Raw genomic sequence first — 27,466 nt, forward strand, 5'->3', positions numbered from 1 at the left:
GTTTAGCCCTAGTTCAGTCTTGGTTTAGTCCTCATTTTGTTCTGCTTTAGTCCTGGTTTAGTTCTGGTTTAGCAATGCTTTTTAGTCTTGGTTTAGCTCTGGCTCAGTCCTGGTTTAGTCCTGGTTTTTAGTCTTGATTCAATTCTGGTTCAGTTCAGCCCTGGTTTAGACCTGGTTTAGTTCTGGTTTAGACCTGGTTTAATCCTGGTTTAGACCTGTTTCAGTCCTGCTTTAGACTTGGTTTTTAGTCCTGGTTTAGTTCTGGTTTAGTCCTGGTTTAGTCCTGGTATTTAGTCCTGGTTCAGTCCTGGTTTAATCCTGGTTTAGACCTGTTTCAGTCCTGCTTTAGACTTGGTTTTTAGTCCTGGTTTAGTCCTGGTATTTAGTCCTGGTTTAGACCTGTTTCAATCCTGGTTTAGACCTGTTTCAGTCCTCCTTTAGACTTGGTTTTTAGTCCTGGTTTAGTTCTCGTTTAGTTCTAGTTTAGTCCTTATTTCGTTCTGGTTTAGACCTTATTTAGTCCTGGTTTAGTTCTGGTTTAGTCCTGGTTTAGTCCTGGTTCAGTCCTGGTTTTTAGTCCTGGTTCAGTCCTGGTTCAGCTCTGGTTTAATCCTGGTTTAGACCTGTTTCAGTCCTGCTTTAGTCCTGTTTTTTCATACTGGTTTAGTTCTGGTTTAGTTTTGGTTTAGTTCTGGTTTAGCCCTGATTGAGTCCTGGTTTAGCCCTGGTTTTTAGTATTGTTTTAGTCCTGGTTTAGTTCTGGTTTAGTTCTGGTTTAGTTTTGGTTTAGTCTTGGTTTAGTTCTGGTTTAGCCCCGATTGAGTCCTGGTTTAGCTCTGGTTTTTAGTATTGCTTTAGTCCTGGTTTAGTCCTGGTCTTTAGGGTTAGATTCCCAGTTGGCTGTAGAGTCTTTCTGTGTGGACTTTGCATGTTCTCTCTGTGTCTTTGTGGTTTTCCTTCATCATCTAAAAACACACACAGAGTAAAGAGACAGTAAAGATCAGAGGGTCAAACACACTGGACACAACACTTTACATGAAACAAGATCATTCGACAAAAGTGAAATAAAAACAAACGACAGACTTTTTGGTTTAAATTTATTGAAGAGATGGTTGTACACATTTGCAGCAGGATTCATGCATCAAGCTTCTTTTGCTCTAAATCTGTAATAAATGACAGTAATATTCCACACCACATTTCACAAACACAAGCATTTCCACGTCGTATTTACAATTCACCGAAACGCGCCCCAAATCCTCAAACAACATCGCAAAAAACAAAACAAAAAACAGAGTCAAGGCACGCGTTTTACCCTCAACGTCCGAAATAATCTCCTCAAATCACGATCAATATTTGGGATTTTATGGAAGATAATGGATCACAGGAACACATGAGCAACGAAATGGACTTTTGTGAGCTTTAAATCATGTGAGAATCCTCAAAAACAGATCTCGAGTTGTGGTTTGTTTCATTCACGTGTTTGAGTGACACTTTATTTTTAGTCTGGTTACATCTCCTAAGCTTAACTCTTTCCCCCCTGGACGCCCACTAGGAACAACCATACATGTATTACTAGGGCTAAACATAGAGCATAACTGCATAAAAGAAAACGGACTTTCACGAGTGATTATAAATGACTTTCACACTCATTAACTTCATTGAAACACAGACATATTTGATATTTCTAGAAACCTTAGACCACAGGTGTCAAACATAAGGCCCGGGGGCCAGACCCGGCCCTCCAAGACCTTTAATCTGGCCCTCGACTGATTTTCTACCAAAATATTTTAATTATATTTTCTATAAAAAAATTGGTAATTTTCTGCGGTGTTTATCACAGCAGCGTCTCCAGCGTCTCTGTACGTGGCCCCTCCCACCAGAGCAGCACAAATGAAGACTTGTCTCTTTCCAAACGCTCTTAAAGGACGATCGTTTTGACTGTTGACCGTGACACCCTCATCAGAAAAATGTCCAACATGAGAAAAGTGGACACAGAGTGCAGGATTTTACAAGAAAAATTGACTTACATACAAGTTATTTTTAAAATGTTGTGTTGAAATTGCATTTTTCTTAAAGTTTCAGGTTGTTCATTATAATATTTTGTAAAAGAAAGAGTTCATCAATTAAAAAAGATTTCTGTAATAGATTTGCGTTTCTCTGCACAAATATTTGAACTTATTGTTATTTTTGGGGTTTATATGTCATGAGTTTTCTGATCCGGCCCCTTTGGGATCAAAGTCGGTTGGATACGACCCCCGGAACAAAATGAGTTTGACACCCCTGCCTCAGACTCTGAACTCTTCATTTCTGGATGTTTAAATGTGATTCAACTCATTTATAGGTTTAGAACAGCTCACTGAAAATGAGAGTTTACCTGGTCAGGTGCAAAATCGAAAACAAAAAACTATATTCAGCATCTGATATCTGCATGTTCTGAGTACTATAGTCATAAAAAAATATATTTGTCAAAGGGTTTAAACAGAGTTCATATCACTAGAAACAGTATAAAAAAAACTTTCTCCAAAGTTATCCATAAAATATGTCCGCTCCTCATTATTTGTAAAACTCAAATCATTAAGGAAACAAGGGCGGTCGTCAAACGTCGTCTTCATGGGGGAAAGAGTTAAAACGCAAAAATTCACAGCAGTTCGGTAGAGATTGAAAAGTCCAGAGCTGTGAAATTAAGACAACTCCAAGTATTTTTTGATAACTTTTAACACTCTAACATGACTTAAAGCTCACAAGAATCAAGTTTGTGTAATATTGGACCTTCAAAAATGAGGAAATACATCGTTAAAATATTTTAGTGAGCAATTTGAAGCGAGTATCTCAAATTAAACCTTGATTTGATGTTTAATTTCTCATTTACGTTGCGATTTAAAATTATAATCCGAAACTGTTCAGAAATTTTTGACATGTTTAATCGATTTCAAACGTAGTGACGGTTTAGTTTTGTGATAGATTTCTCATTTTGAACTTCAGAGCACAGTGACAGTTGTAGCAGCAGGAATCGTAGCGACAATCATAAAGCCTTTCAAAATAAGAGTCTGGACCTGATTTTGTACATGTTCAGTCAAGTATCCTCTGTCTTTACGCTTTTATTTTGATAATCACATGTAGGTAGTTTAATAGAAGCTTTGTTAAAGTCATTCTGGGGTTTTTCTTTTGGTTCTGGGGACATAGTTTGAGCTGATAAAGATGGTAATAAAAGTAAAAGTCTATGGGTAAATGTTTTTTTTAGAATATATTAATTTTATATCAATTTTATTTGTAGAAAAGAACCAAATGCCAAAAATAGGAAATGGTCAAAACGTACCAAAATATTCCTTTCAGTTGATTTGCAAATTGGAATTCTTGTCTTTAAGGCCTTCTATTGTTAAATGGACCACCTTGTGATGTCATCAGGTGGCATTCTGAAAGTCCACTCACCTTCACAAAGACAAAGCTCAGATTTAAATATAGTTGCTATTGTTTTGAGCCTGATTTTAAGTGTAAAAGCCATCAAAAGACAATACAGGACCATTACAATTCTGTTTTAGTTAAACATTTATCTATAATTTTGCTTTAAATTAATTATTTTTGCTGATTTTTCAAGATTTTTTTTTATTATTATTATTTTTTTTTTATGGGACCGAGCATTGCATTTTAATCTATTAATTTTGGCTGTTTCAAAATAGAAATTCAGAAACCGTAACTTCTCTTTTTCTAATTTAGCAACATGATGTAAAAATAAAATCAAAATGACAGAAACATGAACCGCACATGGATTCTGTAATCAGCCTTTTCCTCGTTATGTCATTAGAAAACTGTCAACATCTCTTCAAATTCATAAAAACTAGAATGAAAAGTATAAAAAAATAAAAAAGCCACAAATCATGAAACAGTTAAATATTCTAAATTTTAAAACCTAAAATTGCATAAATAAGATAAATAATCGCGAAAACCGCTCCACCGCATTCAGCACCACATTTCCAGTCTTGAACTAGAACTCAAATGTGTAATAAGAATTTCAAAACTATATAAAAAAAAAGCCATAAATAATTAAAACTTCACATAAAATAACCTCGTGCTCATTTTAGCTTTTAGTTTATTTCGTTTCATTTTGGTTTCAAACTTGCCTGAGCTCCAGAACAAACACTTCTCTGACATTTTCTGAAGATGTGAGTCTGGTCACTGGTGGAGTTCAGATGGGCGTGATTGACAGGTGGATTAGCCAATCAGGGGCACGCGTGGTCTGTCTGTATCTAAACAAATCTGGCTGCTCATGAGGAAAGAAGAAAGGACAGAAATATCACGGGGAACTGAAAAAAAAAAAAAAGGCAGATTTGAAAAGTGATTTTGTTTGTAAATGATCGCCGACCAATGAGCTCCTTCGTTTCACATGTGTCACTGAAATAAACAAATCTGATTGGACGATGGTTTGGGTCTGGGAGTAGGGACCAGACTGATTTCACTGCTGACGTCATCAACATTCCCTGGGGGTTTGATGCTAACTGTAGGCACTAGGGATGGGCATTCGATGAAATTTTCTTAATCGATCGTCGGGAGAATGAACGATCGATTATAGATTAATCATTAACGTTTTTTTATATAAAAATTTATCATCATTATTATTACTATCTGCACTACTAATCTGCATAAATAAATTCAACTTTACGACATATAAACATAACCACTCTAGAGCCACATCAATCCGTTTGAGATTATAAGCTTTGCGCAACTCTCACAGAAACCAAACTTAAAACTGCATCGCTAATTTGCATAAACTAAGCAAAGAAAAAAAAAAGCAGCTCTTGTGTCACTGATGCGGCACGACTCAGGTGAATACAGGTTAGTGTGACCATATTTGTGTTTGTCAAAACCAGGACAGCGTACGGGGGGAGGGAGGTGGGGACTCGTCATCGACATTGCGCGACTCTCACCTGGCAAAGATTTTTCATGTTTTTGGTGTTGTTGAGCTTTTTCCCACTGGACACCAAAACATATGTGCTGCTTTGTACACTGTGCACATGGACTCACACTTGTCCCGACCGGAACAGAAAGTGTGGAATTTTCTTGTACAAGTCATCGTTAAATACACATTTGCACTTCGGTACGTTGCAGACTGACCCACTGTTTGTGTCTCGCTCCTTCTGATGCAGAGACACATGTACACACCTGTTTGGTCACACTACACTACGCACAGCAACCTACATTTGGTTTGTCGATTAAAATGAACGTAATCAATGAAATTCTTAATGATCAATTATGGATTAATCGACTAATCATGCCCATCCCTAGTAGGCACCTCTCCATCTGAAGCTCTGTTAGATTTGAATCTGATCTCTATTTTAACACGATGTGACCAGAAAGAGTTGACTTAGTTGGAAGTACAAACGGTGAGCTGATTTGTGTCGTTAAACACATAAAACTACAATCAGAAGTTTTCAGTTCTCTCACCTTTTTGTTGAAAATCAAACACTTAAACAGAACCACGAATGCTCGCACTGATTACAGGCTTCTGAAAATGTCTTGTTTAGTCTTTTTTTTGATGATCTTTGTTTTTTGACAGTGTTTGCTAAGGTTTGCGTTGTGTCACCATGGTAACTGCTGAACATTCCACCATAGACACACTGGTAGAACACTCCAAATGTGATGTTACTGCAGAAAATCAATATTACTAAAAATATTCTGGATTTGTCAGGCAAGTTTCAAACCGCAAACTTTATGAAAAAAAAAGTAAATGATTAATAAATGTAAATAAATAAAACCTAAATAAATTAAGTAATACTGGTTAAAAAAAAAAGAACTAAAACAAACAAACTGATTTGTCTGTGATTTGGTTCAAAGTTCCTGTTGTTGCACGTTTGTGAAGATAGTTGAGGCTAATTCTAATTGTACCATATTATTTGAATATAAGTGAGTTACATTATTAGTTTTATGTCCATCCATTTCCAGACCAGTTCCTTCTCAAAGTGGCGTCTTGTGTCTAGTTTTGAAAGTTTAAAGTTTGGTTTGATCCAGTTTTAAGTGCAGCGTGAAGAGGAGAGAAGCTCTGGGAGAGAAGCTCCGGGAGAGAGAGGGGGAGTCCGCTCAGACACAGCCCAGAACGAGGCCTCTTCAGCGGGGAGACGGTCCAGCAGGGTCCCCCAAGGATGGGTCTCCTGGAGGACGAAGCTCTCGAGGGAAACTAAAGAAAAATAACACAATTGTCATGTTATTTTTTGAGCACATCTCTTCTGGACAATCAACTTTTCAAAGCTCTTAAACATGTGATAGTTGTTCCACCATTTAATCAGTTGAAGTTATATTTTGTGTGATTCGTGCATGTTTGTGTCATTTTTAATCACTTATTTTCAAGATGCAGATTAACGTCCATTTTCATCACCGCTGGTACACGCCCCGAGCCTGTGATGTACACACTTCCTTCTCTAGTTTTATTTTCTTAAAGAGCCCATCTCATGCAGAATATCTCTTTTCACATTGTATCTTCTGCACATAAACAAGCACAATTTGGGTTTTGGAACATCCATTACACAATAGTTCTGAAATCTTACTGATTTCTTGGAGGCAGCCACAGACCAGGAACTATGAAAGACCGACTATTGCTCCTCCCTCCAAACGTGACGTAGGCGACGAGTGAGTCGCCCTTCCTCCGCCCATCTCAGGGAGGGAGGGGGAGACAGACGTGCACCCTGATAGCGGAAGGAATGAACTTTTATTCATCATGGAGATACAGCGCGTTCAGCCGCATGTGTTGGACCCAGAATCGGACGAGGACTTTGAGGAGTACGAAGCTCAAGCACCACGTCGACATCAGCTGAATGGTAAAGTTTTAATAAACACTAGTAGATCAACTTATTATATCATGTACACTGCAGTGTAGAACAATACACTGAGGGGAGCTGGTGTGAATCGCTCTCTGCTACATCAGACGCATCATAGGTGATGTGACCCAGGACACTTGGATATGTGCTCCTAAAACTGATACATATCTGATCTTTTGACATGTGACTTCAGTCTGAACGGCCAAAACGCATTCATCCATCTACACGTCATCAACAAGCCACAAACGTCACTATTCTGCGCTGAAGTAGGCGAAAATTGTTAATGAACTCCGTGTCACTGAAGTGAAGCACATCACCACTCACCACTCTTGGCTCCGTCTCCACATCCACACGTTCCTTTCAACGGACGTCGCTGCCGCTGTCCCACAAAACACCACGACCACAAACCTCGTCCTTCTCCTTCTCAATCTCCTCCTTAAAACAAGTAAGTTGTTCATGTTCTGGCTCTGGTACGAGAGGAACTTTAAAATCTCCAGGTGCTCAATGCTGCATCCATGTTTGGACAACTTCTGTAAACACAGAGACGCTCGCTGTGGTTGACGTCGTCGTGTCTCCAGTGTCACATGTGGGACACTTTTGGGCCGTTTAATGTTCACACTGGAGTCACATACAAGTCACATTTAATTGGAAATGTGAACGACCTCGCAAAAACATCGGAAATGAGCGTTAAGCCCTGCAGTCTGAACGTAGACTTAGAAAGTAAAAAGCTCTGAAAAGTTGATTTTGCATGAGATGGGCCCCACATCATTCAACAGCACTGCACAGTCATTTTGGTCAGTGGACTTAAGTTGTTTCAGATGAATATTGTGATTTAAAATGTCCAAATGATAAATAATGATCCATGGGTGTCATAGATGATAACTACAAAGCAGACGCATGCACTGTACGTCTGACTGAATGTATTTCATTTGATGTTTTATTTAAATGTGAATGTGATGATCATGTATTCTTTGTACTTTTTTAAATGTGTGAATGTATTTTTGCAGTATTGTGTTGATGTTGTACAGAGCAGAGGAACAGGTGGAAGGGAGGAGGGGGACTGAGGGTCATTCAACGCTGCAGGCAAAAAACACTGTGTCTATATGTGAAAAAGAGAGAGAGGGAAGAGAGGGAAGAGAGGGAGAGGGAAGCGAGAGAGTAGTAAAAGAGAGGGGGAGAAGAAGAGAGAGAAAGAGAGCGAGAAGAAAAGCTAAAACAACGTCTCTATAATGTGAGGGAGACAGAAATGGTTAGAGGAGAGAGGGAGAAAGAGAGAGCTAAAAACAGACAGAGCGAAAAGACAGACAGATATTAATTGCAGGAGAGATGGTGAAGAGAGATGGGTAGAGAAGAAAGAGAAGAGAGCCAAACACGGTGTCTCTAATGTGAGAGAGAGAGAATAAAGCTGAGCAGGGACAATAACAGTAAGAGGAATTATTAACTGAGATATTTATTTATTTTTATTTTTAATTGAGTCAAAAAATGCATTAGCTCAAACTAGAGACTAAGTAAAGAAGTGGACAAAGCGAGTGTGATGTCAGCGTTCAGCTCCAGTCAAATGAAGCTCACTGAGGCCAACAGTTACAGGAGTGAATTTGGAGTTGAGTTCCACATGAGGAATAGAAACTGATTTACAGACAAAATAGTGAAATAAAAACACCAGGATCATGTAGAGAGAGTTAAGACCAAAATGATGAGGCTGAAAACAGCAGTCACACAGCAAAAACTGGAGGGTTACAATTTCAGAGTAAAATATTTCAGTTGTTTTTAACTCAAAAAGTGTTATTTTAACGATTTGAAAGTTAAATGGGAGTTCGAGTTAATATGGTTGAAGTTAACTTCAACTTCTGTTAGTGTTAATTTGGCTCCTCCCACCCACTTCAAACTCCTGCAACAGAAGACCAGTTTGAACCAGTTTTGTGCATAATTTCATCTTAAATTAACTAAAATAAAGACAAAATCGTGAATTAAAAACACCAGGATCATGTAGCGAGGGTTAATACATCATTTTAAGACCAAAATGAGGAGCCAGAAAGAGGTGGTTACAAAGAGAGTGGAGCAGTTTTTTTCAGTATAAAGTGAGTTTTTTCAGGCCAGCTGAGTTTAGGAGGGTCCTGACAGAGTTTGTAGTGACAACAGAGATAATAATTCAAACAAACATTAAATACATCTTTTACTTTTGTGCTGATTTAGTTGTGAGAAAAGTGTCTGCGTGGACACCAACTCCAAACCCCAAAAAACTGCAGGTTTGGGAAAAGGTGGGTGTGAAAAAAGTGTCTTTGTTTCTGTTTGAGCAGGTGATTAGTGAGTTCGCTCTGGTCTGGTCAGAGAGAGAGGGACGAAAGAGAGGGAGGACAGAGGGAGAGGAGAGAGGGAGAGAGAGGCAGGGTGAGTGACAGAGAGAGAAAGAGGAGGGAGAAAGGGTGAGAAAGCAGGAGAGAGGGAGTTAGAGAGAGAGAGGGCAGAGTGAGAGAAAGAGAGAGAAAGAGAGAAAGAGAGAGGGAGAGCGTGGGGAGAGAGGGCAGAGGGCTCTCAGTGCCTCCAGCTGCCCCACGGCTAATGCAACAAATACACTCTAATACTACAACTACTGATACTACTGCTGATACTTCTACTACTACTGCACTTTCTATGGCTACTAAAACTACTACAGTGCATACTATTACTATTACTACTACCACTACTGTTGTTTCTACTACTACTACTACTATAACTTCTACTGCTACTGTACACACTCACTCCAAATACACAAGTACCCAGGTAGTACATTACAGGTACTAGGCAAGAGTAAACCCTCAAGTACACACTGAATCACACAGTGAAGTACACAGTGAAGTACACAGTGAAGTACACAGTGAAGTACACACAGGTGTGTGTCCTGAGGCTGTGTCCTCTTTGTCTGTAGATGATTAAAAACAACTGGATTCCTCTTTTGTTCTGAATCTCATCTCACATAAAACCTAAAAACACTGACTGAAAATACAGGAGCAGCACTGGCTCAGGTGGTAGAGCCGTCGCATCATAACCAGAAGTTTGGTGGTTCAGTTCCAGCTCTGATGTGTCCTTGGGCAAGACACTTCACCGCTCTGTTCAGTGTGAGTACAAGTGTGGCTACAGACTCTCAGCATCAGTGACGAGTGAATGAAAAATGATGTAAAGTGACATAATAAAAACTAAACATGACCTGTGTATTGTCCTGTGTGGAAATGAGACTCACCGTCACTGAGTCACTCCTCTGACTCCGCCCTCACACACAACAGACGGGATGATTGACAGCTCCCTGAAGGAAATGAGGGAACAAGGATGGAAACGAGGAAGGATGGAGGAGAAAGAGAAGAGAGAAGTGAATCTACACTGTAAAAAGAGAGGCATATGCTTTAGTACAAATGACGTGAATTCATTAGAGGAGTTTTGACCTTGACAAAAACAAATTTAACTCCAGCAGAATTTGGTTGATTGACAGTGGGGAATCATTTACAGATTTTTACAGTGTGCGGTGCATTTCTTGTTTGTGAAAAGTTGAGAACGAAAAACACGAAAATCTGTCTTTTTTAATTGGCTCAAAGTAATCTGTGAGTAAAGGCAAACACGCAGAGTTTACACAGAATAAATCTGACAAATAAACAAACAACAGAAGAGAGGAGAGAGAAAGAGAGAAAAGGGGAGAGAGGAGAGAAAATGAGAAAAAGAGGGCAAAGAAGAGAGGAAATCTGTGTATCATTCGTTCATTAGTTTTTCAATATAAAACCAAAAATAAGAAAACGAAAAAAAAAAAACTATTTTCTTCATTATTTGTCTCCAAAATCAAAATGAAAAAACAGATAATGATTCGATTTTTCCAGTTTTCGATTTTGTGTTTAAATGAAGAATGGAAAAAACGGATAACGGCCGTTTCCCATTACGTGACTTTCGTGACTGTGATGTCGGACTTTTGCACCGCATACGGACTGAACCAGGACTGATCCAGGTCCGGGACCAGAATGGGACCAGGCTGGGAATGACACCGAGACTGAGACCGAGACCAGGACTGAGACCGAGACCAGGACTGAGACCGGGACCGAGACCGGGACTGAGACCGGGACTGAGACCGGGACTGAGACCGGAACCAGATCACGACTGAGACAGAGATTGAGACAGAGACCAGACCGGGACTGAGACCGGGACCAGACCGGGACTGAGACCGGGACTGAGACCGGGACCAGACCGATACAGAGACAGAGACTGAGACAGAGGCCAGACTGGGACCAGAGCGGGACCAGAGCGGGACTGAGATCGAGACCAGACTAGGACCAGAACGGGACTGAGACCGGGACCAGACCAGGACCAGGCCGGGGACTGAGACCGGGACCAGACCAGGACCAGGCCGGGACCAGACCGGACGCTCAGAGCCCATGGCAGGGCCGGAGCTCGAAGCTGAGGCCTGGACCCTGCTGAGGCTCAGAGTCAAAGCTTGGAGTCTGCTCTGGTCCCACTCTGGTCCCAGACCTGGGTCAGTCCTGGTTCAGTCCGTATGCAGCGCAAAAGTCCGACATCGCAGTCACGGAAGTCACGTAAACGGAAAACGGTCGTTATCCGTTTTTTCCATTCTTTAGTTAAACACAAAATCGAAAACTGAAAAAACGAATCATTATCCTTTTTTTTCATTTTGGAGACAAATAATGAAGAAAACTGTTGTTTTTTCATTTTCTTATGTTTGGTTTTATATTGAAAAACGAATGAACGAATGATACACGGATTAGAGGAAGACAGAGATGGGGAAATTGGGGGACAAGAAAGAGCTGGAATAAAAATGTAGTCCGACTTATAAAGCAGGATTGTGACATGTGTGAATGAAACAAAACACAACTCCAGGTCTGTTTGTGAGAACAGAACAACATTATAACATGACTTAAAGCTCTCAGGAGTCAGTTTTGCAGAAAAAAGTTCCCCACAAGAGCAGAAAAAGAAAGAAAAGAAAAAGTAGCTGCCCTCACCTGTCACCTGCTCCTGTTTCATGAGCCCATCTCTCCTCCTCCTCTTCCTCCTCTTCTCTCTCTCTTCTCTCCAGGACTGAATAGTAGCTCGGACTCTCTCTCATATTCCCTTGATCGAACCTCAGACCGGACTCTCCTCGCACTTCCTCTGGATCCTGGTTGTGTTGGGGTCTCTTCTGTCTCTTGGGAGCGGAGAGGCTGTAGCAGAGCGGGGGTCCCAGGTACACCTCCTCCGTGCAGGCTGGGAACAGTGTCTCCTCGTCTCGGATCTCCGGACTGAGCGCGTGGAGCGGGTTTGGGTCGGACTTCTCCTCTCTCTCCTGGTTCGAGAGGGAGTTTTCCGGCGTGGTTTTCCTGAAATATTGCGGGGTGGGAGAGCTGAGGCCGTGCGTGGGGGAATTGCTGGAGGAAGAGTTGGTTTTGTGTTCTAACATCTGTAGCACCTCTCCACAGTCGCTGTCGTGAGAGGACAGAGACAGGTACGAATAGAAGTCTCCGTTTCTGAGCTGAACCGAGCGGTGAGAATGCTCCAGCACCTGCACCGCAAAAAGAGAACAGGTTCTAACACACGTTTGACTACAGGTTTTTAGTCTAGTTTTACTCTTTAAAGCTGCAATGTGTAACTTTTCTGGTGGAGGGTCCGTCACCTGTACACAGTGTGACATTAACCAGCTCTAGGTTACATTTATTCAATCACAGGTGCTTTTATAGCTCAAAAAATACATAGAAAAACAACATTCTGAGTGTGAGCGGGGTCGCCTCTCCACAGATCTGACCTGTAACTTCTGTTGGTCTGGTTTGGTCTCCATGCAGATAGAAAGGTTTAATGCCATACTGTGAAACATTCCAGACAAAGCAACAACATCTCCATAGAGAAAAGCATTTGACGGAGCCACCACCAGAAAAGTTACACATTGCACCTTTAAAGACGCAAAAACTATAAACTGCTAAGACATGTTTCGATCTTCATGTCACCGTCTATTGTTTTCAAAACGCAATACTGACTCAAAACAACGTATGAACATGTTTTATAAGTTTCACTGTGTTTTGATTCGTTCACACATGCATATTTAGTTCTTCTTTCAAACTGAAAACACTCTGTTCCACCTCGTGATGTCATGTGGTAATTAGGGTTGTGCAAAAATGTAAAAATATCGATATATCGTATTGTTTAATGTGATGATACAGTATTGATATTGTGGGCTGCTGTATCGATATATGACCAAGAATATTAGTACAAGTAGTATAGTAAATGATTTGGTTACAGTGCTACATAGAGGTGTAACGATATGATATTGTCATGGTATGAACCTCACAGTACGATATTTATTGCGATATTTTGTGGAGGCTGCGAACAAAACTATTAATACGCTACTTTTTCCTCTTAAAATGCCTTGATAAAACTTGATCCAAAGAAGTAAGACTTAAAAGTGTTAGAACTTTTATTTCTTCTTGTCGTCTGCACTGAAATGGAGCAAAGGATCATGGTCTATGTAGTTCTCTCTGTCTTTTTTTTTTAGCTGTTGCTGCACCATAACTCTTCATTTAAGCAAACAGACTTGTAATTCGATATATTGTGATGGTCCACGATATTACTGTGAGAACTTTAACGATACGATATCACGATATTTCGGTTATTGTTACATCCCTAGTGCTACAGTTTTGTTTTTTGTTCAGTGGAAGGAAACTCGTTTATGTGACACATTTGACATTTTCACTGTTTTGATGATTAAAATGTTTGTGTTTCATATGAACTTTACACAAGAAGTGGTTTAACAAAGAATTTTAGTATCACAGCCAAGATTTAACCATTCGTTTTTATTTATCGTATCAAATTGATTTGAAATATATCATATCAAATTGAAAGTGCACTGTATCCAGATATGTATGGTATCGTGGCCAGTGTATCGAGGTGTGTATAGTATCGGCAACTTCTTAATGACACCAAGCCCAAGTGGTGGTGATACAGGAAGTGCTCCACTGTGTTTTTAATTTCAATTTCAGATCTGGAATTGCCTGTACTGAGCAAAAGTACAGATTAACTTGAAATTCTCAGCTTCATGACATCACAAGGTGGAGCAGAACATTTTGAGCTTTGGAGATGTAGACAAACTAATACAAATATAAAAAGAACTAGAGAGCGCAGACCTCCGCCAAGGACTACATTTACATACATATTAATTGTGTTTTCCATAAATATTTGTCTCGTATCTTTCAATTTGGAATATGAAAGAGGATCTGATTGTCCATCCCTGAGTCAAATTTCATGGGGTTTGGTCAATAATTAACAGAGATATTGAGAAACACAATTTTTGGCCCCATTTACCACAATGTTAACAAAAAATTTCAAAGTGATCCAGAATCCAGGATTTCTTCCGGATCACCCCCAAAATGAAATCAGTTCTTCCTTTTCAAATTTCCAACAAATCCTGAAAATTTCGTCAAAATCGGTCCATAACATTTTGAGTTATGTTGCTAAAAGACAAACAAACAAACAGACAAACAAACAGACAAACACCGGCAAAAACATAACCTCCTTGGTGGAGGTAATAACACAAACATGTGTGGATGAAACAAAACACAACTCCAGGTTTGTTTTTGAGGAGGTAACAACATTAGAACATGACTTAAGGCTCACAAGCATCAATTTTGCATTTTAACACACAAACCGTGCATATTTAATTTCTCTTTTCCATTTTATGATGTCATGTGGTAATACAGGAAGTGCTCCACTGTGTTTTTAAACTCCCCACACCTTCACTGGAATCATTTGGATCATTTCAGCTTGAATTTTGTCTTCTCCTCTTTCCTTTCCATGTTCAGTTTTTTTGAGTCAATATCTGCGCATCTCATTTTAGTTCTTGAAAACATTTGAACAATTTCACATTATACTTAGTGACATTTTCAAAAGTATTTCGTGTAAATCCTTGCTCCTCCTGCTCAGTGTGTGTATTAAATCGCGGTGGGGGCTGGTTGATGACTTTCTGATCGGGGATGCAGATTTCATCATTACTTCTTCAGCTCTGATCTATGAAGCGCTTTATTGAATTAGCGCGTTTGGGTGCACACATTAAAACGGAAAGACTTTTACATTTGAGTCAAAGAAACACAGGGTCACACAGGACGCAGAGTGAAACTTCAGCCATTTCTGAGTCAGATCCATCATATCATTTCAACATTTACTCATTTTTGGAGACGATTTGATTATCTGATCTAATATAACTGCTCTATTACAATTTTAACTTCTGAATAATTTTAGCTGCCGGAAAAATCTGCAAAAATGTGAGGAGGGACGATTTCTTTTTGGCCGTGTTTCATAAGCTAAGCCAATTTAATGTTCAAGAAGAGAGTCCCTAATTTTCATACTTTGAAAATCATGAAAAAAACATGCAGTAAAAGGGCCTGTTCTGATTTTTCCAACTGTATATGAGCAAAACGTGTCTCCACAGTCCAGATATATTATATCTGCAGTGTCGGGGAGTAACAGATTACATGTACTGGAGTTAAGTAATCAGAGTACAAATTATGAGTAACTGTATTCAGTTACAGTTGCTGTTTCAGTGAGTGGTAATTGGATTACAGTTACTTTGTTGAAATAAATGGATTACACAGAGGTATTTTCCTGTTTTCACATTATTTTTTATTTTTATTTCTTTTTTTTTCCCTTTTTTTTCGGTAATTCCACTCATTGCTGGAAAGTAAACCAGGACTAAAACCAGGTCTAAACCAGGTCTAAACCAGGACTAAAACCAGGTCTAAACCAGGTCTAAACCAGGACTAAAACCAGGTCTAAACCAGGTCTAAACCAGGTCTAAACCAGGACTAAAACCAGGTCTAAACCAGGTCTAAACCAGGTCTAAAACCAGGTCTAAAACCAGGTCTAAAACCAGGTCTAAACCAGGTCTAAAACAGGTCTAAAACCAGGTCTAAACTAGATCTAAACCAAGTCTAAACTAGATCTAAACCAGGACTAAAAGGTCTAAACCAGGTCTAAACCAGGTCTAAAACCAGGACTAAAACCAGGTCTAAACTAGATCTAAACCAGGACTAAAACCAGGTCTAAACCAGGTCTAAAACCAGGTCTAAACCAGGTCTAAACTAGGACTAAAACCAGGTCTAAACTAGATCTAAACCAGGACTAAAACCAGGTCTAAACTAGATCTAAACCAGGACTAAAACCAGGTCTAAACCAGGTCTAAACCAGGACTAAAACCAGGTCTAAACCAGGTCTAAAACCAGGTCTAAACCAGGTCTAAAACCAGGTCTAAAACCAGGTCTAAACTAGATCTAAACCAGGTCTAAACTAGATCTAAACCAGGACTAAAACCAGGTCTAAAACCAGGTCTAAACCAGGTCTAAGGACTAAAACCAGGTCTAAACTAGATCTAAACCAGGACTAAAACCAGGTCTAAACTAGGACTAAAACAGGATTTAACAGGACTAAACCAGGTCTAAACTAGGACTAAAACAGGATTTAACAGGACTAAACCAGGTCTAAACTAGGACTAAAACAGGATTTAACAGGACTAAACCATGCTGCGCAGATGTGTCTCCTCCTCTTCTATCAATAATATTTTTAATACGGTTAAGTATTCTCGTCTTTGCTTCTCTACAGCAAATCAACTAATCCAAAGTATTCAGATTACGTTACTCACTTTAAGTAATTTAATGGATTCTGTTACAAACTACATTTTGGTGTATGTAATCTGTATCTGTAGGGGAATACATTTAAAAAGTCACCTTCCCAACACTGTGTATAAGCAGCTTTTGGGGTAAAAACCGTCTGTATCAGATTCTAACGTGTTTTACTGTCCAATAATCACAAAGTGCACTGTTACCATGCGAAATTGTTAGTGTTACAGTGACATCCAAGTCTCAGAAAGTTCTTATAATAATAATAATGACTCATCGTGGTGAATAATAAAGATGAATTTTAAGAGGTACAGAGAATAAGAAAACTTACCATAAACGTATTATAATTTGAATATTAAAAAAAAAAAAAAAAAAAAATTGTGTGCATGAGTAAAAGTAGTTTTCCAATGGTTTTGTTGATGTAATGATAACACTTCCCCATTCTCCTGTATCCTTGTGTGTCAGATGCCCTCCCACCCTCCTGTATCCTTGTGTGTCAGATGCCCTCCCACCCTCCTGTATCCCTGTCAGAGTCCTGCACCCAACGTTTACCCGCAAATAGTTCCTGAAACGGGCGGGTTTTAGTGGAATTTAACAGGCGGGTATGCAGGCGTGTAGTGATTACACACAAGCGCACCAGGTGAATCAAATAAACATTGAACGAGAGAAAAATACTTGACGTGCGTCCAGGACGTCCGTTGCCCTGGAAACAACTGACATTTCCCAATCTTTTCCTGGGACGATGGCAACCAGGCTGAAAGAGACTTGAGTGTTTTTTTTATTACATAAAACCATAAACATCAACAGTGGTGATCAGCTTGGCATCTGCACTCCTGGTTTAGTCCTGGTTTAGACCTGGTTTAGACCTGGTTTAGTCCTGGTTTAGTCCTGGTTTAGTCCTGGTTCAGTCCTGGTGTATTCCTGGTGATCGACAGTTTGACAGTGGTGCAGTTTGTGGTGAGTATATATTTATAATTCGCTAATGACGCGCCATAGGTTCAGTCTTGGTTTAGTCTTGGTTTAGTCCTGGTTTAGTTGGTTTAGTCCTGGTTTAGTGGTTTAGTCTGGTTAGTCTGGTTTAGTCCTGGTTTAGTTTTAGTCCTGGTTTAGTCCTGGTTTAGTCCTGGTTTAGTCCTGGTTTAGTCCTGGTTTAGTCCTGGTTTAGTCCTGGTTTAGACCTGGTTTAGTCCTGGTTTAGTCCTGGTTTAGTCCTGGTTTATGGTTTAGACCTGGTTTAGTCCTGGTTTAGTCCTGGTTTAGTCCTGGTTTAGACCTGGTTTAGTCCTGGTTTAGTCCTGGTTTAGTCCTGGTTTAGACCTGGTTTAGCCTGGTTTAGTCCTGGTTTAGTCCTGGTTTAGTCCTGGTTTAGACCTGGTTTAGTCTGGTTTAGTCCTGGTTTAGTCCTGGTTTAGTCCTGGTTTAGACCTGGTTTAGTCCTGGTTTAGTCCTGGTTTAGTCCTGGTTTAGTCCTGGTTTAGACTGGTTTAGTCCTGGTTTAGTCTGGTTTAGTCCTGGTTTAGTGGTTTAGACCTGGTTTAGTCCTGGTTTAGTCCTGGTTTAGTCCTGGTTTAGTCCTGGTTTAGTCCTGGTTTAGTCCTGGTTTAGTCCTGGTTTAGACCTGGTTTAGTCCTGGTTTAGTCCTGGTTTAGTCCTGGTTTAGTCCTGGTTTAGTCCTGGTTTAGTCCTGGACTATTGGACTAATGGGCTGACCCTGATCTATCACAGCCATGGGCAGGTAACAGGTGAAATGTTAACGGGTCCGGGCAGGTGCAGATTTATCTTTTATATAATCACGGGTTAACGGGCGGGTGTGGTGCTGTATGCGCAGGTGCGGGCGGGTGCGGGCAGGTGCGGGTCTCCAAAAATGAACCCATGCAGGACTCTGATCGCTGTAGTGTTAGACTGAGATGGGAGCAGCTCAAATGTCTTTAAATGAATGTGCAGGTGTTGTGTTGTGTCAGATGCCCTCCCAGGTGTTGTGTTGTTGGTACCTTGTCTCTTATATGCGCTCCCACGGTCTCCTCTGTCGTCTCCGTCTCGTCTCTGTTTCTTCTCGCGTTGGTCAGATCCATAATCTCCATCACAAAGTCGTGCACGTTCTCCTCGCCCGGCTTCGGCTCTTCAGAATAAAACGTCCCTGGATGGTGGCTGCAGCAGTGAGCGCCGTGACGTCTTTTATTGTGAACATCCCTGTCTCTCACTTCTCTTTTGGCCTGCTCCTGCACCAGAGACATGAACTTAAACTTCTCCTGAATCGTGATGGCTTTCCTCCCGTTTGTCTTTTTGCGCAGTGCATCGTGGGAAGTCGAGTCCTCTGTTGGCGACGGCGGCGACTGCACGGACGAATTGTGGCACGGAAGTTCACCTTTTAACTGTCCCACTAAATACGAAGAGCTTTTAGAACCGTCCTGCTTTGCCGTTTCAGATTGTGAGAAAAAATCGCTCATATCTTGTGCTATTTCTTCGGTATTTGCGTAAAAATCTCGAAGCGTCTCGGATTTTTTCGTAAAAACGCTCGATTCTTCCCGTAACAGTTCATCGTCTGCGTCTTTGCCTTTTAAACAGCTTTGGTCGACATTTCCGTTCTCGACATCGTCCACGAACTGGCTGATGTAGCTCCTGGTGGTGTTACGTCTGTTTTCCTCCTCTGCGTTTTTGTTTCTCTTATTTCCAATGAGTTTGGAAGAATTAAAACATTTCTTATCCGTGTTTTCGTTGCGGTGGAGGTTGGACCCACACTGCAGCTCGTCTTTCAGTCCGATTTCAGATTTGGAAAACGGCGTTTGGATCCAGTTTTGTAGCTCTTTCTGCATGTAGTCCAACCCGAACGGAGAGTCGAATTCTTCTTCGTTGGCGGACGACGTGGCACTAAACCTGTCCTCCATTTCGTCTCTCACTCCCAGCTCCTCCTCCGTTAACGTCGACGAAGACAAGAGATCGCTGTTGTCATCTTCATCATCTGTGCACGCTGAAGAGACATTGACGACCATGCTTAAGCTCGCTACGTCCATTTCCTCCGGTCTGTTCCCGTGCTTTTTGCAGTAGAAGTTTGCGTTCGCAGCATTCGCGGGATCCATGAACTTGTTTTTGAAATCGTCTGAGTTTTGAGACAGATCTTCGGCGCTGCTCAGTTCGGTCAGAGAAGCGGTGGCGGAGCTTTCCTGGATCAACGACGGAGGGCTTAAATGGAAAGAAATCCCGGACAACGGCGAGATTTTCCCGCCGAGAGACGGAGAAGCGGGAATTCGGTTCGGAGACGTAGTAATCAGCGCCATGTCCGACATACTCCGGGTCATCTTGCCTCCTAACGGGCTCTGGATGTTCTCAAGTCTTTTCAGCAAATCTAGCGTGCGTCTGCTCAGCTCCTCGGACGAATTTTCCACAAATTTGTCAAAACTTAAATCTTGTTTTTCCGCAACTTCCTCGGTTTGTCCTTCTACGCTTCGATTAGCGTTATCGAGAGAAGCACTTCGCTGCATCGGGAACAGTTCCACGCCCATCGCCAGCAAAGACTCAAGTGACGAACCGTGAGATAAAACAGGGCTGAACCGATTTTCTAAGCCAGACTTTTGCTCGAGGTTTAATTCCTGATACGGTTTTGCAGATTCAAATTCTAAATCAGAATCGGAATCAGCGGGAGTTAAAATTCCACGTCCGTTTATCAAGATCTCGACCGCTTCCCCCCTTCGAGGTCTCCGGTTTTGCATGTAGCTTTTCTTGCCCATAAACTCTTGCGTTCTTTCAAAATCCGTGTTAAAACTTCCAATTTCTTCCTTATTAATCCTTTCCAACGTGCATCTTTCATTCATTTTTCCATCGTCGACTTTATCCTCAAAATCTTGTATTTCAGAGTTTGCCATCTCTGTATCTCCGGCGTCAATTCCACTTTCGCTTTCCGATCTACGACTATTCACCGATATTCCACGTTCGATACCTTTCTTAACTTTACCATTACATTTTTCCTGCTTTTGTTTCATTATTCCTCCTAAAATATCCGGTAAAGATTCCACAGATGAAAATGAAGAATCTTTACTCAGTGATTTTGTCAACAGTTTGTGCTTTCCAGTTTTGCTTTTCAAATTTGCTTGTGGGAATTGTGGCTGTTTGTACAACTCCACATCGTGAAGACTGTAAACTTGATAAACAAGGGTGGAATTTGCAGTTTTTTGTGAGTTTAAAGTTGAGTGGTTTTGAGCAGGTAAATCGTGGGTTAAATCCGGTTCTTGGGTCTCCTCCGCGGATTCGGAGATGGTCATGTCCGTCTCGTCCCATTCCCACGAGTCATCGGTTAAAATTCCCGACGTTCCGACGTTTTGGGCCGAGGTGATCTGATGGAGGTCGACCAACCCGGGCTCCAGGAAGTTTCCAGGGACCTGAAAGAACAAAAATAATATATGAGTGTTTTAAACGTGTAACATGGGTTGGTCAGAAGTTCTGTTGTGTTTGGGTGCACATTTTAGTTGGATTCATAGATATTTACACTGAAAAAAAGACTGAAGAGGTTCAAGGTCATGGCTTAGAGTTACATTTTGCTTACCGTATTTTTTGGACTATAACGTGCACTGGATTATTAGGCACAATCTCAATAATGTTGAACTGTCTCGTCTGTTTTCATACATAAGACGCACAGGACTACAAGACGCATTAAGAGAAACAAATGGACGACACTTGAGACTGATCCTTAGTCCAGGCGTCCACGATCCATCGACAGATCGTGGCGTAATTCGCCCGCCGTTGTCTCCCTGTCTTGGTGAATGTGGATTATGAATGTGAATGTGGGTGGATCATTTCAGTTAGATTTTTATTTCCTACAAAGAGGATTCAAATGTAGGTTGAGTAATGTGTTTAATGCAGCTTTGCACACATTTGTTCACATTTTACAGAAACTTAAAATCACATGGTTAATTTGCATAAACTTACAAGTGCTGAAAAAACAGCTCGCTCCTTGTGTGCTGATGCAGTCAGCTTCTCCGCGAGGCTCCTGACTACAGTAGCTGTAATGCTCCAACAATCCTTCAAGAGGCATGACTACGAAGCTGCACCGCTCTGACAGATTTTTGAGCACCGTGTACCACATACAGTTGGTTCGAGGTCAGTAACACAACCAGAATTAATATATAAGACGCACTGGATTATAAAATGCATTGTTGATTTTTGAGAAAATTAAAGGATTTTAAGTGCATCTTATAGTCCAAAAAATATGGTAATAATTAAAATTCAATTAAAATATCACCTAAAATAATAATATCTCGTGTTTAATTTCTGAATATTTCACATGTGACATGTAGTAAAAACTTTGCAGTCTTTAACCTCATGATGTTTATAATACTGGAAACTTAGAGCTAATGTTGCTCTAGTTGGACAGATGCACAGAATGGCCATGTTTCACTCAGTTTGCCCCAAGGCAGCTGTGGCTCTGAACAAAAACAGGGTTCAAAACCTTTTACACCTTGAGGCAAAACTGTAAAAACACTGTGAGGAAAAGTTTCAGACAAAACTGTCCAGCTCCACACACACCAGTATTTTCAGAATGGAGAACAACTTCTGGGTTGGAAGTGAAAATGATTTTAAAAAGCAGACTCCCTGTGACACTTTAGAAGGAATGAGATGACACTGATCATGACATGTGCTGTGACCAGAGTTGGGAAGGTGACTTTTAAAATGTAATCCCCTACAGATTACAGATTACACACCCCAAAATGTAGTTTGTAACATAATCCACTAAATTACTTAAAGTGAGTAACGTAATCTGAATACTTTGGATTACTTGATTTGCTGTAGAGAAGCAAAGACAAGGAAATCTTCACATTGTTTGCTAAAAGAAAATGAAAAGGCCGAGTCTTTAAAAATATCATTGATAGAAGAGGAGGAGACACAGTCCGCGCAGCATGGTTTAGTCCTGGTTTAGTCCTGTTAAATCCTGTTTTAGACCTGGTTTAGTCCTGGTTTTAGACCTGGTTTAGTCCTGGTTTAGTCCTGGTTTAGACCTGGTTTAGTCCTGGTTTAGTCCTGGTTTTAGACCTGGTTCAGATCTGGTTTAGACCTGGATTAGTGTCCGGCAATGAGTGGAATTACCAAGAAAAAAAAGGGGGGGGATATAGCCCCAAATGTGAAAACAGGAAAATACCGCCGTGTAATCCATTTATTTCAAATGCAACTACAAAGTAACTGTAATCCAAGTACCACTCACTGAAACAGTAACTGTAACTGAATACAGTTACTCATAATTAGTACTCTGATTACATAACTCTGGTACATGTAATCTGTTACTCCCCGACACTGCCTGTGACAAACATCATGGATCAGGTCTGGTGTGAGATTACACTCTCCACTTACATCTGGACTCATCTATTTACATGTGTTCACACACACTTTCAACTCAATGAATGTCTTCTTCCTCCCTGTCTCCTCTCTCTCTCCCTCTCCTGTGCCTTTCCTCTCCTCCCCACATCCCCCTCTCCTCCCTCCCTCCTCTCCCTCCCTCCCCCTCTCCTCCCTCCTTCCTGTCCTATCCTCTGAACAGTTTGTGTAATTACACCACTATAGCTCCCCTCCTCCTCCTCCTACACCCCCCTCCCCTGTCCCTCAGTCTCTCCTCTTCTCTCTCCTCCCTCCCTCTCTCTGTTTCCCCCTCTCCTCCCTCCTGTCCCATCCTCTGAACAGTCTGTATAATTACGCTGCTGTAGTTCCTCTCTTTGATTCTCTATTTGCTTGTGTCTCTGGAGTCTTGTGTGAATAATTCATCTCTTTGTCTGTGTGGCTGGTTTGTGGTTTGTGGGTATTTTGTGGGAGTTTTGTGGTAGATTTACGAGCTGGAGACCGGAGCGTTCGACTGAAATGATCCGAGCGTTTGAATCTCTGTCACTTTCATTTGAAGGGGCACAAATAAACACCACGTTCTGTTTGTCTCAATAAAGATCAACAAGGAACTCTTTTATAATCTACAACTGAGCAGCACCAGCAACCAGGACTAAAACAGGACTAAACCAGGACTAAAACAGGACTAAAACAGGACTAAACCAGGACTAAAACAGGACTAAACCAGGACTAAAACAGGACTAAAACAGGACTAAACAGGACTAAAACGGACTAAAACCAGGACTAAAACAGGACAGGACTAAATCAGGACTAAACCAGAACTGAAAAACAGGACTAAAACAGGACTAAAACAGGACTAAACAGGACTAAACAGGACTAAAACAGGACTAAAACCAGGACTAAAACAGGACTAAACAGGACTAAAACAGGACTAAACAGGACAGGACTAAAACAGGACTAAAGGACTAAAGGACTAAAACAGGACTAAAACAGGACTAAACCAGGACTAAAACCAGGACTAAACCAGGACTAAACAGGACTAAAACAGGACTAAACAGGACAGGACTAAAACAGGACTAAACAGGACTACAGGACTAAACCAGGACTAAAACAGGACTAAACCAGGACTAAAACAGGACTAAGGACTAAAAACAGGACTAAAACAGGACTAAAACAGGACTAAACCAGGACTAAACAGGACTAAAACAGGACTAAAACAGGACTAAACAGGACTAAAACAGGACTAAAACAGGACTTAAACCAGGACTAAACAGGACAGGACTAAACAGGACTAAACAACTAGGACTAAACAGGACAAGGACTAAAACCCAGGACTAAAGGACTAGGACTAAACAGGACTAAACCAGGACTAAACAGGACTAAACCAGGACTAAAACAGGACTAAGGACTAAAATAAAACAGGACTAAACCAGGACTAAAACAGGACTAAAAGGACTAAAACAGGACTAAACCAGGACTAAAACAGGACTAAAACAGGACTAAAACAGGACTAGGACTAAACAGGACTAGGACTAAACAGGACTAAAGGACTAAACAGGACTAAAACAACTAGGACTAAAACAGGACTAAACCAGGACTAAAACAGGACTAAACAGGACTAGGACTAAAACAGGACTAAACAGGACTAAAACAGGACTAAACAGGACTAAAACAGGACTAAAAACCAGGACTAAACCAGGACTAAACAGGACTAGGACTAAACAGGACTAAACCAGGACTAAAACAGGACTAGGACTAAAACAGGACTACAACAGGACTAAACCAGGACTAAAAGGACAGGACTAAACAGGACTAGGACTAAACCAGGACTAAAACTAGGACTAAACCAGGACTAAAAGGACTAGGACTAAAACAGGACTAAACCAGGACTATAAAAGGACAGGACTAAACAGGACAGGACTAAACCAGGACTAAAGGACTAAAACAGGACTAAAACAGGACTAAACAGGACTAAAACAGGACTAAACCAGGACTAAACCAGGACTAAAACAGGACTAAAACAGGACTAAAACAGGACTAGGACTAAACAGGACTAAACCATAAACCAGGACTAAAACAGGACTAAACAGGACAGGACTAAACAGGACTAAACCAGGACTAAAGCAAGGACTAAAACTAGGACTAAAAGGACTAAACCAGGACTAAAAGCTAAACAGGACTAAACAGGACTAAACCAGGACTAAAACAGGACTACAACAGGACTAAAAGGACTAGGACTAAAGGACTAAACAAGCAGGACTAAACCAGGACTAAACAAACAGGACTAAAACAGGACTAAAACCAGGACTAAAACAGGACTAAACTAAACCAGGACTAAAACAGGACTAAACAGGACTAAACCAGGACTAAAACAGGACTAAAACAGGACTAAACAGGACTAAAACAGGACTAAAAACAGACTAAACCAGGACTAAACAGGACTAGGACTAAAACAGGACTAAAACTAAACAGGACTAAAACAGGACTAAAAGGGACTAAAACAGGACTAAAACAGGACTAAAGGACAGGACTAAAGGACTAAAACAGGACTAAACCAGGACTAAAACAGGACTAAACAGGACTAAAACAAGACTAAACAGGACTAAAGACTAAAACAGGACTAAAACAGGACTAAAACAGGACTAAACCAGGACTAAAACAGGACTAAAGGACTAAAACAGGACTAAACCACAGGACTAAACAAGGACTGAACCAGGACTGAACCAGGACTAAAGCAGGACTAAAACAGCTCTGAAACTGGACTAAGCCATGTGACAATCAGTATTAAACCAGGTCTGAATAAGGACTGAACCACAACAGAACCGGGACTAAACCAGGTCTAGCCTTGAACTGCAAAGAGAACGGTCGAATATTTCTTAAGAAAAGTGGAAGTGGCTGCAGAAGTTGTGGGAGCTGGTGTACGTTGGCCTGTTACTGTGGAGATGATTTATGGGCCCTCCTCTGTTTTATGCTCATTCACAAACTGCTCCTGCTTTCCCTGACACACAGAATCCACCAAACGATAAAATGAAAAATGGCCGACAACCTCCTCTCTGGGTTTTCCCCGACGCCATAACAACAGAGCCAGAGAGCATCATGGGAAAGACCTCACAGTTTGAAGATACAGGGAGATACGACCACATTCAAGTACAGTTACTACAGGAAAATAATACGGAAAAGTTTTGTTGGAGTAAACTGAACTGAAGTACATTTCCCATTCATTTTTCTTAATGACTAATCCATATTAAAAGTTTGAAAGTTCAAGGCTAATCAGCTCTGTGGTAACTCATTACCACAAGACCTATAATTGTATTTAAAATCTGTGTGAAACTATAAACTGTCCGGTTATTAAAGCGTTCAGCAGAATCTTGTGTTTTAAATGGACATAAAACAACCGTGTAACAGACATTAGGCAGCAGCGCGTTGCTGATTAGTCTCTGCGATGCCTCTTTTAATCTCTTAATCTTTCATTTTTTTAAAAAGTCTATGGGAAAAACTAATGGAAAATTTACTTCTGAAACCGGAACTGACTTGGAAATTCATTCATTCATTCATTTATTTCTTTGTTTGAGCAGGTACAACAAAATTCAAAAACAATAACAAAAATAGTGACGTGTACATGACATATTTGGGACCTGGTGCTCAAAAGGAGGAGGATGAAGTTTAAAAAACGTATGGAATCCTACCACAATTGTTTTACATAATCACGTGGTTCACTTTTTATTTATTTATTTCTTTATTTTTATTTTAATCACCTTCGGAGTGCTTACCTGTCATTTGCAAAAAAAATATACCCACATATATACAAAAACATATCCACATATACTTACATACATATGCAAGTACACACACTTGTACACACATATGTACATACATATATAAATATCCAGTACGTATACTCAATATAAAGGTTTACACACATATGCATATCAACATATACATACATGCAGAAACATATTTCCGTTTGTAGTCGTACAAACTAATAATAATGTTAATTAATATTAATCAGTCCTGAAATGGTCAGGACTGTTGAGCTTCACACAAAACAATCACTGTTTATCTACACCATCGCATTTGAATGTTGGAAAACACTTTTTTATGCTTTTAGAATAATCTGTATGGTCCACGAAGCAAGAAGCAAGTGGTTAGCATGCTAGTTGTTTAAGCATTACCATCACAGTCTCTGAGAATTGTGAAAAGCATCGTGGTGAATAATGAGGATGTTCTGAATGAATCAGCAGGGCATCCCCACGTTTGACTACCCCAAATGCAAGACCTTTTTAAGACCTTTTTAAGACCACTTAAATGAAAATTAAGACCAACATCACACCCATTATGGGGGCGAAAAACACCACATCCAATTCTAATAATGACCAACAAACTACTATATCTAGAATCTATGGATCTAACGTTCAGACTGCAGGGCTTAACGCTCAATTCAGATTTTTTTGTGAAATCCGATGTTTTTGTGAGGTCGTTCACATTTCCAATTAAATGTGACTTGTATGTGTCTCCAGTGTGAACATTAAATGGCCCGAAAGTGTCCCACATGTGACACTGGAGACACGATGACGTCAACCACAGCGAGCGTCTCTGTGTTTACAGAAGTTGTCCAAACATGGACGCAGCATCGAGCACCTGGAGATTTTAAAGTTCCTCTCGTACCAGAGCCAGAACATGAACAACTTACTTGTTTTAAGGAGGAGATTGAGAAGGAGAAGGACGAGGTTTTTGGCC

The 27,466-nt window shown here is 40.5% G+C and overlaps 1 protein-coding gene across 1 annotated transcript in view; it reads right to left on the minus strand.

Annotated features, from left to right (window-relative positions):
- The window catches only part of akap6 (A kinase (PRKA) anchor protein 6), a 215,411-nt gene that overhangs the window by 19,483 nt on the left and 168,462 nt on the right, over positions 1–27,466 (minus strand). Inside the window, 2 exon segments of the mRNA XM_055155461.1 lie at positions 11,857–12,315; positions 18,403–20,784. Coding sequence (XP_055011436.1) covers positions 11,857–12,315; positions 18,403–20,784 — 2,841 coding nt within the window.

The sequence above is a fragment of the Boleophthalmus pectinirostris genome, unplaced genomic scaffold (assembly GCF_026225935.1).
Source record: "Boleophthalmus pectinirostris isolate CB_2022bp ecotype Guang Dong unplaced genomic scaffold, ASM2622593v1 HiC_scaffold_10, whole genome shotgun sequence".
Taxonomy (NCBI): domain Eukaryota; kingdom Metazoa; phylum Chordata; class Actinopteri; order Gobiiformes; family Gobiidae; genus Boleophthalmus; species Boleophthalmus pectinirostris.